Below are 16206 nucleotides of genomic sequence, written 5' to 3'. Positions count from 1 at the left end.
GACTACTGATAAACACAGTCTCTGGGTAAAAGCTATCCCCGTATAACTGTAGTCCCCAATACACAGTCCCCCCTATAACAATATACCCCTGATAAATACAGTCCCCTGATAAACACTCTCTGAATAAACAGTGTTCCTGAAAACCATTCTCCTGAGAAACAGTCTCCTGATAAACCCAGTCTCCTGATAAGTCTTGGGATAAACGTTCTCTTGATAAACCCAGTCTGATAAACGCAGTCTTAGGATAAACATTCTCTTGATAAACTCAGTCTCCTGATAAGTCTTATGATAAATGTTCTCTTGATAAACCCAGTCTGATAAACGCAGTCTTAGGATAAACATTCTCTTGATAAACCCAGTCTCCTGATAAGTCTTATGATAAACGTTCTCTTGATAAACCCAGTCTCCTGCTAACTCTTATGATAAACGTTCTCCTGATAAACCCAGTCTGATAAACGTAGTCTTACGATAAACATTCTCTTGATAAACTCAGCCTCCTGATAAGTCTTATGATAAACGTTCTCTTGATAAACTCAGTCTCCTGATAAGTCTTATGATGAACGTTCTCCTGATAAACCCAGTCTCCTGATAAACGTAGTCTTACGATAAACATTCTCAGGTATGTGTGTATGCGTGTGTGTGTGTGTGTGTTTGTGGGTGTGTGTGTGTGCGTGCGTGAGGTGAAACGGTCCCTGGGCACCAGGCCCGGTAGGGAGGGGGTCTTCCCCCCACAGCACTTTCCCTTTGTTACATCAGCAGCGCCAGCGCTGCTCCGCATATCCACGGCAACGCGCCGCCTCCCGAAGGGGAAACGGCAGCGGCGCGCGGGCTCCCGCTCAAACGCCCGTCCGGTCACGTGACCCGCGTGCGCCGCGCGCCGGACGGCAGCGAGCGCCGGGCGTCTCATTCCTTTATTTTGCGCGTGGAGCTCGCTCTGACTTCCAGGCGCCAGGCTCATAAACGCCGTGCATGGGAGTGAGGCTGCTCTTAGACCTGCCCCGCCCACGTCGCGCGTTTACGGAGGACATGTTAGAAAACGGGTTAGGGAAGTAAGCGGTGGTGTGTGTGTGTGTGTGTGTGTGTGTGTGTGTGTTGAGCGGTGTTGGGTAATGTGGTGTGATTGGGGCGAGTGGCTGTCCTGAGGTCGGTCTGAAGAGGAATAGGATGTGAGTCTCTCTCCGAGCTGTTCTGAGACTCGAGTGCAGCCGTGACTCATCCACGTCTGTTCTCTGTGAGATTTTACCCCCTGCGCGGTCTGTTTGCGCTTGACGATGCAGGAAGTTAAATGCTTTAAGTGCGAATTCTCAGGGTGTAAAAGGCAGGTTGGACCTACTGTTCTTTCCCACCTTTAATATTGTTAACACTTTTTTTTTTTTTCCATCATTGACGTCTGTGGCGAAGCACAAGTCTTCATGTCACAGAGATGGAAAAACTTTCTGCACCTCCACCAATCTTCAGTCTCTGGGATTGGGAATGGTCTTACTTCCTCAGTGTGCCAGTTAAGCACTGGCTCATTTTGCTATTTGGAAATCTTTGGCAGAAAGTTGTTCTAAACTCTAAGAATTCACGTGCTTCTGGAGCCGTGTCAGTATCAGAACTGACAGCAGGGCTTCGGGTTGTGAATCTGGATGAAAACCCGCAGCTCTGACCCCGGTGGCTGACTTTACATCTCCGCAGGGGGCTTCCTCCAGAAACTTCCCCGGACCAGCAGCCGAACTCCCCGGTCTGAGGAGGGTCAGGTTGTACAGCGCAACCGTAGCCACGGAAACTCAGCCTGCCCCGTCTCTCCGAAACGGATACTCGCGGAACTCGCATAGGAGATTACGCCGCGCGCGAAGAGGGAATGCATTTTAATTTCCGTCTAAGCGGCCATTTTCATCAGGGGGAGAGGGATCCATCTCCATATTTACGCGGAGGAAAGGGATAAATAGGTCACGCCCCTCCCGCGGAAGCGCATGAAGACGGATGGGGTTGTGAAGGAGGCGAGTGCGTCTTAATAAAGAAGCAATTTGTCCGCCCGGCTGGAGCCTCTCGCGACGGGCGAAATCCCGGGTTAATGGCGCGTGCGCCCCTTTAAAAAAAAATAAATAAGAGGGGCGCGGGAAGTTTTTTCCCTCCTTCCGTACTTTTCTTCGCCGAGCGACATCAAAGCAGAGCGGTGGAACGACGCTCGAACTCTTTAAAAAAAAAACGTTCGCCGCGGACGACCCCGTCGAAACGCGCCGAGCCGTCGCGGCCGGCGATAAAAAGGGAGGTGTAATTGGTTTGCCGGCTCGTTCCGCCTCCTCGGAGCGAAGAAAGGCCCGGGTTCCGCGTCGCCGTGGTGCGCGTGAGCGATAAAGAGAGCGCTCATGACCGCAGGCGGCGCGCCGTGGAAATTACTTCCCCGGATTCGTAGCGGGAAATCTCTCAGAACCAATTTGGTTTAACTTTGCGAGGTGTCCGGCTTTTTCTTCTTCTTTTTTTTTTTCTCCCAGGGTTGTTTTTTGTAGGGATTTTGACACTTAACAAACGCGTGCTTTCATTGTTGGTTCTGTCTAGTTAGCCGAAGTATTCTCAAGGCTGCTGCTGCTGCCGCCGCTCCTTGAATGCGGCTGTTGGCGGTTTGGGAGGCTGCGTCTCGCGTTCTGCTGAACGTGGGTGGTGGGAGTATCAAACGAGATCAAAGGGGGGAACGTACTAAGATAGACTTAAGGCATTAGTGGACTTTATGCCTGGGGGGGAAAGACACTCTCTGCAGGTTACAGACCCCAATCAACGCAAAGGGTGAGCTTAAAGGGTGAAGGAAAGAGTTTCTACATGAAGGTGGTACTTCCTTATTTTTATATTTTTATTCACTTTCACTATAGCACTCTACATGTTAAGTATTTTAAACTTTTGCAATTATCTTTGTTACATAGTTTTCCCCCCCGGTCTGAATTCAACATAGATGCATAGTGCTGAGGGTATTAGGTTTTATAGACGTTCGTATTCATAGAAGTAAAAGCTGTCCTCCCTTACCCAGTGCCTCTGCCCGGGCCGGGTGTCATAAGGAGGAGGTCCAGTCCTGCTCCTCCTGCAAGAGTGAGCCGAGGGTGACCTCCTCCGTCCCGCCCTTCTCTCCGTTTCCAGAAATAAGTACATTTTAGTATTACATTGTACAAATCGGAAACACACAGACAGGGTAGAGCCAGAAGGACAGACCTCGAATCGGCATCTTATATGGTGCGTGTGAGGCTTGCACCTGTTTAGCACTGTCGCCTCACAGCAAGAAGGTTGTGGGTTTGAATCTCGGCTTGGGGCCTTTCTGTGTGGAGTTTGCATGTTCTCCCTGTGACTGCATGGGTTTCCTCCGGGTACTCCGGTTTCCTCCCACGGTCAAAAGACATGCAGGTAGGCCGATTGGAGACTACAAATTGCCCATAGGCATGAGTGTGTGAGTGAATGGTGTGTGTGCCCTGCGATAGATTGGAGGCCTGTCCAGGGTGTATTCCTGCCTCTCGCCCAATTCACGCTGGGATAGGCTCCAGCACCCCCCGCGACCCTGACCAGGATAAGCGGGTATAGATAATGGATGGATGTAAATAACTAGGAGCACATAACAGGCCTACACAGTTAGTTCATCATAAAGACAAATAAAGTTGTACTCAACTACAACGTGAGAAAAATCAGTATTTCGATAGTAAGCCAACTTTTGTTGTTTTTGCTCTGTGCTCCAGTACATTGGATTTCAAATGAAACAATGGATATGAGGTTAAAGCACAGGCTGTCCGCTTTAATTTGAAGCAGCAGCGGGCTGAATTCTGAAGTGTAAACAAATGTCTTCTCTGCTCGGATCCAACCGAACCCTGGGAACCCACCGGATGGTGCTTCACCTTGCAGCAGAACAATGAGCCCAGACATGCTGCTGAAGCAACCAAGGAGTCTTTCAGGGCCGAGACCCAGAATGTTTTCTGCTCGCCAAGTCAATCACCCGTCCTGAATCCAACTGAACACGCCTTTCACTTTCTTAAGGAGATACTGAAGGCAAAAAGCCCCTGAAAAAATGGGAACCAAAATGATGAACTAACAGTATATGCCTGTATTTGCTTAGACATTTTTTTTTAAACTTAAGATCATCTTTTCCACTTAATTTTATACACATTCCCAGGTGTGGATCATTCAGGAGGTTAATATTAGACTTCTGCTACGACTTTTTTTTTCTTTGAGATTTTCCCCACCACCTCCTCCCCTCCTTGGCGATTAGTGTTACACTGTAGTGGTGTCAGGTCGTATACTGTAGTGAACATTATGACAGAAGTGGTGTCAGGCCGTATACTGTAGTGAACACTGTGACAGAAGGGGTGTCAGGTCGTATACTGTAGTAAACATTATGACAGAAGTGGTGTCAGGCCGTATACTGTAGTGAACATTATGACAGAGTGGTGTCAGGCGTGTACTGTAGTGAACATTATGACAAGTGGTGTCAGGGCGTGTACTGTAGTGAACATTATGACAGGAGTGGTGTCAGGGCGTGTACTGTAGTGAACATTATGACAGAGTGGTGTCAGGCCGTGTACTGTAGTGAACATTATGACAGAAGTGGTGTCAGTGCGTATACTGTAGTGAACATTATGACAGAAGTGGTCTCAGGGTGTATGCTGTAGTGAACATTATGACAGGAGTGGTGTCAGGGCGTGTACTGTAGTGAACATTATGACAGAAGTGGTGTCAGGGTGTATACTGTAGTGAACATTATGACAGAAGTGGTGTCAGGGTGTATACTGTAGTGAACATTATGACAGAAGTGGTGTCAGGGTGTATACTGTAGTGAACATTATGACAGAAGTGGTGTCAGGGTGTATACTGTAGTGAACATTATGACAGAAGTGGTGTCAGGGTGTGTACTGTAGTGAACATTATGACAGAAGTGGTGTCAGGGTTTATGCTGTAGTGACTATGAAAGTGGTGTCAGGGTGTATACTGTAGTGAACATTATGACAGAAGTGGTGTCAGGGTGTATACTGTAGTGAACATTATGACAGAAGTGGTGCCAACTGACCTGTCTCCCTCTTCTCTGCCACAGCTGCTGTTGTCCTGCTAGCGTACCGCTGGCTTTCTCTGCGTTTTTCTCAGTGTTTGCACTTCCCCAAGGCCGTCCCTCTTTTGTGTCGCCTGCGGCCTTCGCGCGGAGGCCCCCGGTCGTGCGCCTTCTCTATAAAACCCTCCCCCCCCCCCCCACCCCACCCTCCCCAGGCCTCCGCCTCCCCTCCTCTCTCCTCCTCCGTCTTCTTCCCGTTCATTAGCAGCGGCTCATGGAGGTGAGTAACGGGGACCCGTGGTTTTAGAGGCGCCCCGCGCGACTCGGGGTCACCTCTGTCGCTCCTTGGCGGAATTGGGCGCTGCGTCTGGTGCGGATGCCGTCGCGCTTCCTGTCGCGAATCCCCCCCCCACCCGAGAGAGCGGCCGGCGACAGAGACGGGTTTAAAGCGCCGCTATGCTAACGGTTTTCCCTCTTTTTCTGTTTCTCCACCCTCACCTTCCTGTCTTGTCTGCTTCTCTGTCCACCTGCTGTTCTGCATTCTCCCCTACATCTCTCTTCCACAAACCCACCCACCCTCTCATCCCTTCCCTGTTTCCCCCATACCTTCTTCTTCTCCTCTCCCTTCTCTTTTTTTCTTCCCCTTCTTTCTCTCTCCTATTTACTCTCACTCTTCCCTTTGTCTCTTTCTCTCTCCCCCTCTCTCTGCCCCCTCTCTTTCTCTCTCTCACTCTCTCCTCTCCTCCTCTCTCCCTCTGTCTCATACTCTCTCTCTCACTCTCTCCCCTCTCCTCCCTCTCTCCCTCTGTCTCAGTACTCTCTCTCTCCTCTCTTTCTCCTCCCTTTCTCCCTCTGTCTCTGTACACTCTGGAGAGGTTGAAGGTAATGTGTGAGGATGCCCTGTGGACTAGCCTAGAGAGCGCCGTAGAGAACGCCGCAGAGATCCTCATCCTGGCCGACCTGCACAGCTCCGACCAGCTCAAAGCGCAGGCCATCGACTTCACCAACTAGTGAGTGACAGCCGCCCGCCCCGCCCTAGCCCCGCCCACCACATCCGCGACACACCCAGCAACGTCCCCTCCAGCTAGTTACATGCAAACCTCTGATTAGAAGGAAAATCATATCCCGCTGTCGTTACAGTCCGCTATCATTACAGTCTGCTATCCTTACAATCCGCTATCGTTACAGTCCGCTATCCTTACAATCCGCTATCGTTACAGTCCGCTATCCTTACAATCCGCTATCGTTACAGTCCGCTATCCTTACAATCCGCTATCGTTACAGTCCGCTATCCTTACAATCCGCTATCGTTACAGTCTGCTATCCTTACAATCCGCTATCGTTACAGTCCGCTATCCTTACAATCCGCTATCGTTACAGTCTGCTATCCTTACAATCCGCTATCGTTACAGTCCGCTATCCTTACAATCCGCTATCGTTACAGTCCGCTATCCTTACAATCCGCTATCGTTACAGTCTGCTATCCTTACAATCCGCTATCGTTACAGTCTGCTATCCTTACAATCCGCTATCGTTACAGTCTGCTATCCTTACAATCCGCTATCGTTACAGTCTGCTATCCTTACAATCCGCTGTCGTTACAGTCCGCTATCCTTACAATCCGCTATCGTTACAGTCCGCTATCCTTACAATCCGCTATCGTTACAGTCCGTGCATCGCTGTGATTAAGGTCGGCTGTTAGAAAGCGGTGTCGCGTAAACTATCTCCAGATGGTTTGGACCGCGGCGCAGTCATGTGATACCCCCGTCTTATAAAAAACGATCGTCCCCGGACGGGGCTGAGAAACGCGCGCGGCGAAACGGCACCGCCCAGATCATCCGCCCGGCCACCTGGCCTCGCCCGACCGCGGAGAGGAGGAGGCGGTGAAGAGACCGGCCTGCGGGAGACCCCAGCGGAAAGGGAGAGGAAACGCCAGCGCTCGCCTTGCCAAAACTAACTGCTCGTGTCAGCAAGGTACCTCTCCCTCCGTCTTTCCCTCCCTCCCTCCCTCCCTCCCTCCTTTCGTCTCTCTTAATCCCCCCCCCCTCTACAATTCCCTTGCTGATTGGCCGATGGGAGCCGCGGTGGTTCTCAAAGCGTTTTGTAATGCAGATTCCCCCGTTGTAAAGCTCATCATTAATTGTGGCCGCGGTGTTATGACAGTTTAATTTGCTCCACTCCGGCTGCTCGGGGAGAATTGGCCCCCGGGGACCGCCAGAGGCGCAGCCTCATCAGCCTCCTCCAGAAAAGAGAGGGAGGGGAGAAGAAATCAATAAGGAAAAACCGTGCGAGAAACAAAAGCACAGAGCTCTAACCTGCGCGCTGACCCCGCCACCCGCCCCCCCCCTCCCCTCTGCACCTGTCTGCCCGGAGCTGGATGAAATGGTAGGAAGTGGGCGGGTTTTGGGTGTGAAGTGGGCGGGTTTGGTTGTGAATTGGGTGGAGTTTGGGTGTGAATGGGGCGGGGTTTTGGTGTGAATGGGGTGGGGTTTGGGTGTGAATGGGGCGGAGGTTGGGTGTGAATTGGGTGGGGTTTGGGTCTGAAGTGGGGCAGGGTTTGGGTGTGAATGGGGTGGGGTTTAGGTGTGAATGGGGCAGGGTTTGGGTCTGAATGGGGCGGGGTTTGGGTGTGAATGGGGCGGGGTTTGGGTGTGAATGGGGCTGTGTGTCGGGCAGAATGGGGCGGGGTTTGGGTGTGAAAGGGGCGGGGTTAGCTTCATGGCAGGAAGGGCACCAGCGATGCAGATGAGCCCCACAGGCCTGGCTGCAGGCTGCACTTTTCAGCTCTGAGCTGCAGGCTCCCAGCAGGAAGCACAAAGCAGTGCGGGAATCTGAGGGAGTTCAAGGCAACACAAGAGCCAGAGGGGAACACTCACATACACATACAGATACACAAACAGACACGCACACACACACTCACATACACATACAGATACACAAACAGACACGCACACACACACTCACATACACATACAGATACACAAACAGACACGCACACACACACTCACATACACATACAGATACACAAACAGACACCACACACATACACACATGCACGTACACGTACACATAGACATACAGATACACAAACAGACACGCGCACACATACACACATGCACGTACACATAGACATACAGATACACAAACAGGCACACGTGCACATATACACCTGCCTACTCGTGCACACAGATACACTTGCCTACTCACACACGCACATACACACCTGCCTACTCACACAAACACAAATGCATGTTCACATATACAAATGCACCTGCCTGCACACTTGCACACACACAAACAAACATGCACATACCTGCCTACTCACGCACTCACAGATGCACTAGCAAACACGTGCACGCACACACGCACACACACACACTCACACACTCACACAGGCACGTGTTTGGGGTGCGGGCGTTTGGGTGTGCGGTTGTGTTTTCCCATCTGGGATGGCGCTGTGCAGCCGTATTCACAGCCAGCCGGAGATGAGAGCTGGGATGGGAGCTGGGAGCCGCAGCGTGGTTTCGGGTCTGATTAATCTCCACCGCTGACCTGAAAAAAAGCGAAAGTGCTCAGAATAGCGTTGGTCTCCTGAGGAAGCACCGGCAAAACGCCAGGAAATATAATTAAGAAAAGAGTATTAAACGCGTTTAAAAACCTGCTTCTGCGGGAGGCGGTCGGGAAGTCGAGCGAAGAAACGAGAGTTGTTCTGAAATAAAGAAATCGGAAATAGGGATTAAACGGGAAGTTTTGAAACGTGTTTCCCTCCTCTCTCTCGCTTTCCTAAACTCCTGGTTGCTCTTCAACTGCCCGGTTCAACTCTGGCTGCGCATCCTGAAGTGAGCTCCCTCCGCAGGTAGCGTCCTCACGGAAAATGAACCTGAAATGGCAACAAATTTGGGACGCACTTTGAAGGCAGGAATAACGTCACAGGAAAGTCACATGATTACTAGCACGTTAGCTGGCTAGTTTGTGGAAAGCACCTCGAGGCTGTAAAACGCTGCATACGTTGTTCCAGCTCATTAACCGGGCCTGAGTGGGCTTATTTGCATTCATTAAGCTTTTTTACGGTGACGTTTTTCAATCAGTCTGGCCACACTGTTTGGAAGTGTTATAACTCACAGTTTTACCTCTATAAACTGCTTTACGGTGCCAATGTTTTAGCGGCAACGGTTCTTTATTTTGTAAATTGGGGTGGCAAAACAAGCCTAAGGGTCTTCTCGTTCTGTGCATTTAGGAAATTCACGGACGACATGAATTACTATAAAATCAGTGTTGTTATCATGGCAAGGATCCAGCAAACAAAATCCACTGTAATCTTTAGTCCAAAAAACGAGAAGCATCGATGGAATGTCCATTGTTTGCTTAGCAATTCTCCTGAGGAATTATCATTGCTGTCCGTTTCGCCATTATAAACATGCCGAAAGTACTGTGTGCGTACGGTATAAATGTTATCATCTCTGGTTCGGATTGAGTCTTTGAAACAAGGCGAGTCCACCTGCAAGCTTCTCTGACGAGTACTGGGCAAACAGTCCCTCAGTGTAGCCGACGGGACCGCCATGCCCCAGTAACGGCATGAGCCGGACAGTGTAAGTTCCGCCCAGTACACAGCCAGCCAATGGTGAGATATTATAGTGACTACTGAAAAGCATTTTAGCCAATGAAATTACGTTTTTAACGATGCATAGTTTGTTAGGCTTGCATTGAAAGGACAGGCATTGTGTCTTCTGCGTAAACGAACCAAGTTAGCTTATGCAAGTTTTTGAGTACGCAAGCTGAAAATGTTACACACGGACAAGAAAAGTTCTTGAGGCTTTATGCCTAAAAAGATTGTTGTTTTACAATGAAATTTACTTTGAATGCCCAAGTGTAAAAGGAAGACTCGGAATTTAGTGGATATTTTTGAATCTGTGACACAGGGCATGTGCAGTGAAAGATTTGGTCCCATTTTACATCAGTGAGCATCAAAAATACATTCTCAAAATACATTTATTATTATTCAGTATGCTTATAAATGAGAATTAGGCCTGATTTTGAATAATCAATGTGGTATGTGAAATTGCGCCGCGTGTTTGACATGTTGATGGGGTGAGGTATTTCACAAAAACGTCAATCAATGAACCTCAATCAATGGTAGCTAGTTAGCTAATGTAGGTGTTTTCTACAATCTTCCAGATCTGCTGCTGCAAGAGGTGGCAAGGGGAGAGGTGGAAAGGGGGGAGGGGGAGGAGGAGGGGGAGGGGGAGGGGGAGTGACAGGCTGGGGGAAAGCAAGGTAATTTCTGCAAATGTCTTCAACTAGCATGTAGTCTACAATATATAGTATTCTACACCTCTAAACATCATTTGGCCTTTTTGGAAACCTGCCATTTTTGGTGGTATTGCCATCAAATTTGAACCAGGAATTGTCCATTGTTGTGGCTGTGTCTACTTTGTGTTTCTAAACCCACCAGGCACACCCACAAGCATCTGTATGCATTCCAAAAAAAATCATCTTTTAGGTGAGAAAGACGTCCACTTCAAATGTATCCTTCTTCAGAGCTTCTGTTGCTTTCTTTCAGAAACATTTGCAGTTGTTCTGACTCTTGGAAAACAAACTTCCTCGGGTTACCTTTCAGAAGAGACCAGGATTATGCCTGTAGTCAAAAGGGTTCAATAATAGTAGCCATTGTGCTTTGGGAATCTCATTTTACGTCTTGTGTTTGAAAAAGCCGGTGATGTGGAAGGGGTTAAATAATTAAAATGTAATTTTAAATTATAACCACAACAAATTACTGAGTTTGCTGTACGCTCACGCTTGTAAACGAGCTCCTCCGTTGCCACCGCAACTGCCTCTTCATTGTTTTTAGCCAGCATCATTTTAACGTAACTGAGGTAATTGCAAAGACCTATGGGATAGCCTACCTGGAATAGGGTACTTTGGATGCTGCCTTCAAATATTACCAAAATAAGGTGCCTTTAAATGTGTTTTTTGATGACTTTGCTTTGGGACATTCCCATAAAGGACATTATACTACACTGCCATGGGCCTGAAGGCCACATGCCTGAAGGTCACAGGTTCAATTCCCTGCCATTGTACCCTTGAGCCAGGTACTTAACCTGCATTGCTTCAGTGTATATCCAGCTATATAAATGGATGTAAAAGTTGTGCAAGTCGCTCTGGATAAGAGCGTCTGCTAAATGCCTGAACAGTACAAATGTGTGAAAGTCGTGAAAATGGTGCCTTCTAAGGCCGCTCCCTTCGTATTGGGGTACGGCCCAATCTGTCTGGGACAGATCTGTCCGATCGCCAGCTCTCACCCGGTATGGCTTCGTTACGATTAGGGTCGTCATTTTTTCGTAAAGCACCTGACCCGCGGGGATTTAAACTCGCGTCGCAGTCGATGCGCGACCTTCACGAAAGCCATTCATTTTCCTAACGCGCGGAGAGAAAAGAAACACGGACAGAATGTCAAACAAAACGCTGTCCGCCTGGTGCCCCTGGCACAGACAAGCCCGCCATATTCCGTTCCGCCAAGGCACACACAACAACAACAGGTATTCTCGTACAGAAAGAGAGAACTTTGAGCGGTTGAGATGTAACCCAATCCAGCTCAGTTTAATTCAATTTTTTTTTTTTTGTGTGTAGCGCTTTTAACAGGCACTGTCGCAACAATGCTGTACAGAGGAAGCAGAAAGGAAAACCAGGCAAGAACCTGGCCTGAAGAACCCCCCAAAAAATTGGGGGTAAAACAGTTTGTTTTTACATTAAGGTAAAACAAAACAAAAAAACTCCCCAGCGGGAAGAAAAAAGTTCAAGCGGTGGCGTGAAAAAACTCCCCTATTGGGAAGGAGTCTCAGGAGGAACCCGGCTATAGAGGGTGTAATAGAAAAGACAGAACGAATGGCAGCAGGAGTGTAATGGGGGATCCGTCAGAGCACAAACGGTAAAATGGGTTGTGCAGGGTACAGTCTGAGGTATTAAACTGACAGTCCAAACGGAAAAAAAAAGTATATTAATGCGCAGTCCAGAGGGGCGTGATGATGCATCTGGGCCTTCAGGTTGCATCACGGTGATGCGCGATTCGACCGGTGCGTATTTGAGTGCAAACGCTCCAGTGTAAAAACTGAATGTCCCCATATTTATGTGCGTTTCTCAAGAAGCGTACAGGTAGATGTACGTGCTACGTGGTGCTCAGCTGTGTTCTGACGTTCCTCGTGCCTCAGTACATTTTGCAGATTTGTGAACCCTCAGATGGAAATGGTCCCTGAGTGCCGCTGTGCTGACGGTTCGAGGAGTCGCTGTGCAGCCAGTGTTTAGCGGTACTGTTTGAGGTACATGGCGGAAGCCTGGTTGAAATGATTTGTGGGCTGACTAGTGAAATCGGAACACTCAAAAGGTGCAGTGATATTGAAATAATAATATTGCAGTATAATATTGAGCTAAAGAATGGATTCCAAACACTGGCTCAGCAGACGCACAGCAAGGTCAATAAAATAAATAAAACAACGCGTCAAAATAACATTTTTGGTGACCTAAAATAAAGGAACTGTGTATAAAAAGGTCTGTAATTCCAACAAGTTTCACCCCATAAGGATGTAAATACACTCAAATGAAAAAAGACAGCCTGCTCTCGTATTTACCTTTTAATTTTTTATCCAAATGTGTTGGAGTGCAGAGCCAAAACAACAAAAACATGCGAACAATGTTCCTGATTGTTGTACCTGGATTGTTTCAAGTCGGGACTAGGAATGATACTGTAGTGTTGACGTTATTCATTTATCGCAGTTTTTAATTGATCGTTGTGTAGCCATATTGATGTTGTGTTCAATATTTCAATATTAGTGAAGTTGTCATCGTCGAAATCAATATGAGCTTCGTATCGAAAAATATCAATACGTTGATATATCGCTGGACCCCAGGAGCGGTCAATGAGACGCTCGTCCTTGTCACCCAATTCCGTCGATGCAGAAAGAAGCATCTCTTCACACGGACAAGTGTACAGCACGATTCATTAAACGATAACTGGGGATGCCATTTAAAAAATTGAAGGCGATTAAGTTCAGTGACAAAGTATAAATCCTACATTTTCCTTTAATTGCAGTTCCTTTGTTTTAATTTATTTTGTGTTATTTTTTTTAATTAGCCTACGCCTGCAGCAAACCATTTCATTATTATGAATAGCCTTCTATGCGTTTTTTTACTTTGTGCCTCTGATATAATGGGCCTTTTTATGCGTGTAGGGGTACTTCCCACAGACAAAAACATATTTGGCATATGACTATAAAGATACGTTACCGCCACGTCTTTGTTCCGCACTGAATGCGGCTCCTCGCTGTGTGGGGATGCAGCTGTCAATCACTGTCGAGTGGCGAATGACTCATCAGCACGGTCGACTGGGGGGGTGTGGCATGGCGATTGTCTGAACACCTACAGTCCGCTGACCTCACGCTGAGGGATGGGCGAAATGCCGGAGAGACAAAAGCGCTCGCTAAAAGAAAATGGCGGCCGAGGGTATCGTCGGTCTCTCCTGTCTCTCGGGCGTAAATTGCGATGCGGCGGGTTTGGCGGCGGCAGGCTTATCCGACCTTTTCGCCGACGCACCTGCCGGGCCCCGCACACGTCCCGCGACCTTTTGAGAGGCGATCGCGGGATCCATCATCGGACGTGCGGCTGTCTCCCCCGCGGCGGCGGCGAAGCCCCGGTTTGGGGCGGGAGTTTTGCCTTTCACCTCGGAGACGGACGCAGAACCCGCCCTCGCCCCCTCGCCGCTGCGTCCACGCGTCTTCCCACAGTGCCCGTGGGTGCGTCGGTGGAACGAAGAGTGATTAGAGACGCTGAAAACGTTACCGCGACTGGCTCCCTCCGACAGGCGGGTGTTACCCCTGGCCGAATGGGGCGGGGCTCTCATTAGTGATGCGGGCCTCGGTCCTGCTCCTCAGAGCCAATCCGGCTCCAGGCTCTGATGTGGGGGCTTATTATTATGCATGTCCATGGGGGTGGGGTGGAGAATGTATGCGTGTGTGTGCGTGCGTTGTCATGTTGGTAATGTATCGAGTGCACCCGGTGATGCCCTGCTCTCTCTCTCTCTCTCTCTCTCGCTCTCTCTCTCCTCCCCTCCCATCTTTCTCTCCCTTTCTCTCTCTCTATTTCTCGCTTCCCCCTCTCTCTCCCCCTCTCTCCCTCTCTCCTCTCTCCTTCTCCCTCTTCCTCTCTCCCCCCTCCCCCTCTCCTCTCTTCTCTCTCTCTCTCAGCCACGCTGCAGATGTGATGGAGACGCAGGGCTGGAGCTCGATGGCGGGCTCTCACCCTCTCCTGGCGGCGGAGGCGTACCGGTGTCTGGCGTCGGCGCGGTGGTCAGCGCGGTGCCCCTTCCTGGGTTCGCCCCGGGAACGCCTGAAACCTGCGACGCCCTGCTCCCTCTCCCTCTTTCTCTCTCTCCCTCGATTGACACACATTGAAGCCACAGCAAGGAAGACACAGATGAACAGCAGTACAGACAGATCCAGCTCAGCCCCTGCTCCAGGGCACCGGAGACCCCGTGCATTCCCGCCCTATCGCAGGATGAAGGACAGCGCAGAGCGGAAGCTTCCGGAAGATCAGGCCGCTGAACTAGACCCCGTTTCAAACCCGGGCGGGTTTGGGACCCCGGGGCCCTCAGTTCCACGTTCCAGCTTTCGCCGCTCCCTCTTTGCGAGCAAAGGGCTGGAAACCGGGGCGCTTTAAACGCCGGTGGATTCCGCCATTTTAAAGATATTTAAAAAACCATCAGAACCATCGCAGGCTCGTAAACAGATAAATCGAGTGTTTACAAATGTTTGCGAGGCGGCGGCTCCTGACCCGCTGTCGTCCGTTCCGGAAGCTCAGAGGGAAATCTGAGGCGGCTGCTTGACGAGGCTTCGCGGAGATGAAACGGCCAGCCCGCCTCTCCCGCCGTCTTTCTCTCGTCTCTCTCCGCGGCTCCGCGCGGGGGGGAACCGGAGGAGGCCGCAGCGCGGGAGGCGACGGCAATTAGCCGCCCGCCGCGGAGACGGCCCCCGAAGCCGAGCGTCCGCGCCGCGGCGAACTCCGAGAGTTACGAAAACGAGCTGCGCCAGCCAGCCTCGCCAGAGATAAAAGGGCAGAAAATATAAATTCCAATTTTTTCTTTTTTGTGACACCTTTTGTGTTTGAAGTTTCCTCCCGGTAGCGCTAAGCGTAATTAAAATCCCAGAGTTCTGCGAGAGAGAGTAAAAAGGACAAGAAAGAGGACGGTAAAGCGGAGCGCGGCGGAATTTGATGGCGAGAATTTGACGTTTGGCGGCGAGCTGTGTTGGGCCCGAACACCGGCCCGGTGCGTTGTTCGCTGTGCGCTTTGATTTCCCCCTTTTTGATTCCAGATGATAAGAGAAGCTCACAGCGAACGCCTTTTCAGAGAAGTTTGTTACGAAAGCCAGCGTTTTCAAAAGATCATTTTTTTTTCTCCTCGAAAATTAAATTAAATGCAAACAACGTTTACATTTGATTCATGAACGAATAATGACATGATAAATGAAGTGAACACGTTTTTGTGTCTGAGAGAGCCAGACTACATCTGTAAGAAAAGGCCAAAAATAAAAAAAGCAAAAAATAAAGACACCGTCAGTTTCTTTTTAACTTGAATGCTTGTGTTTGTGTATTGGCTGGTGTTTATGAATCGTGCGGTGCTCATAAATAAACACGCAAGAGCTATTTGTTTCTAAAAGCACAACGCGGCCATGTGCTGTATTTTATCGAATCGTCTGCCGTTAATGCTATAGCACAGGGGTTTTATATGCTGATCCTGGACAGCCTTTTTTTTATTGTTGCTCCGCACTTCCATCGATTAGTTGAAGTGGCTGACTGCAAGATTAACTCACCTCTCCTCACCTGGTCTCTGGGGTCTGAACCGCTCGCTGGTTTTAAGGTGAAGCCAGAATTCCAGCGGAATGGTCCTCCGGAGCCGGGGTGGAGAGCCCTGCGCACCGTGTAGCAGCGTGGACCAGAACTCGCAGCCTAACTCTGTGCCCGCGTACTGCACGGATATTAAACATCACGATTAAAACTTTCTTAGTGAGGGTCAGCCCTGCTTTCGGCCTGCCTAATAGTTTCTAATCTGAGAGATGATAGCGGTGGCCAGAAGCTCAGCGAAGCTTACGGTTTCACAGTCCTCTGTGGGCCTCCGGTCTGAATGGAGGAGGGTTACGGGCTAATTCTTTTTACGAATGTTT

The 16206-nt window shown here is 49.5% G+C and overlaps 1 protein-coding gene across 1 annotated transcript in view; it reads left to right on the top strand.

The window, feature by feature from the left end:
• Positions 1 to 15613, top strand: part of LOC135244073 (speckle-type POZ protein-like) — a 98049-nt gene extending 82436 nt beyond the window's left edge. Inside the window, exons 5-6 of the mRNA XM_064316272.1 lie at positions 5873 to 6009; positions 14233 to 15613. Coding sequence (XP_064172342.1) covers positions 5873 to 6009; positions 14233 to 14704 — 609 coding nt within the window. The 3' untranslated portion in view covers positions 14705 to 15613. The remainder of the gene's footprint in view (positions 1 to 5872; positions 6010 to 14232) is intronic.
• The last annotated feature ends 593 nt before the right edge of the window (positions 15614 to 16206 follow it).

Source organism: Anguilla rostrata, chromosome 17, assembly GCF_018555375.3.
Source record: "Anguilla rostrata isolate EN2019 chromosome 17, ASM1855537v3, whole genome shotgun sequence".
NCBI classification, from domain to species: domain Eukaryota; kingdom Metazoa; phylum Chordata; class Actinopteri; order Anguilliformes; family Anguillidae; genus Anguilla; species Anguilla rostrata.
Note: the sequence above shows the minus strand (reverse complement) of the source record. Positions and strands in the feature narration are given on the sequence as shown.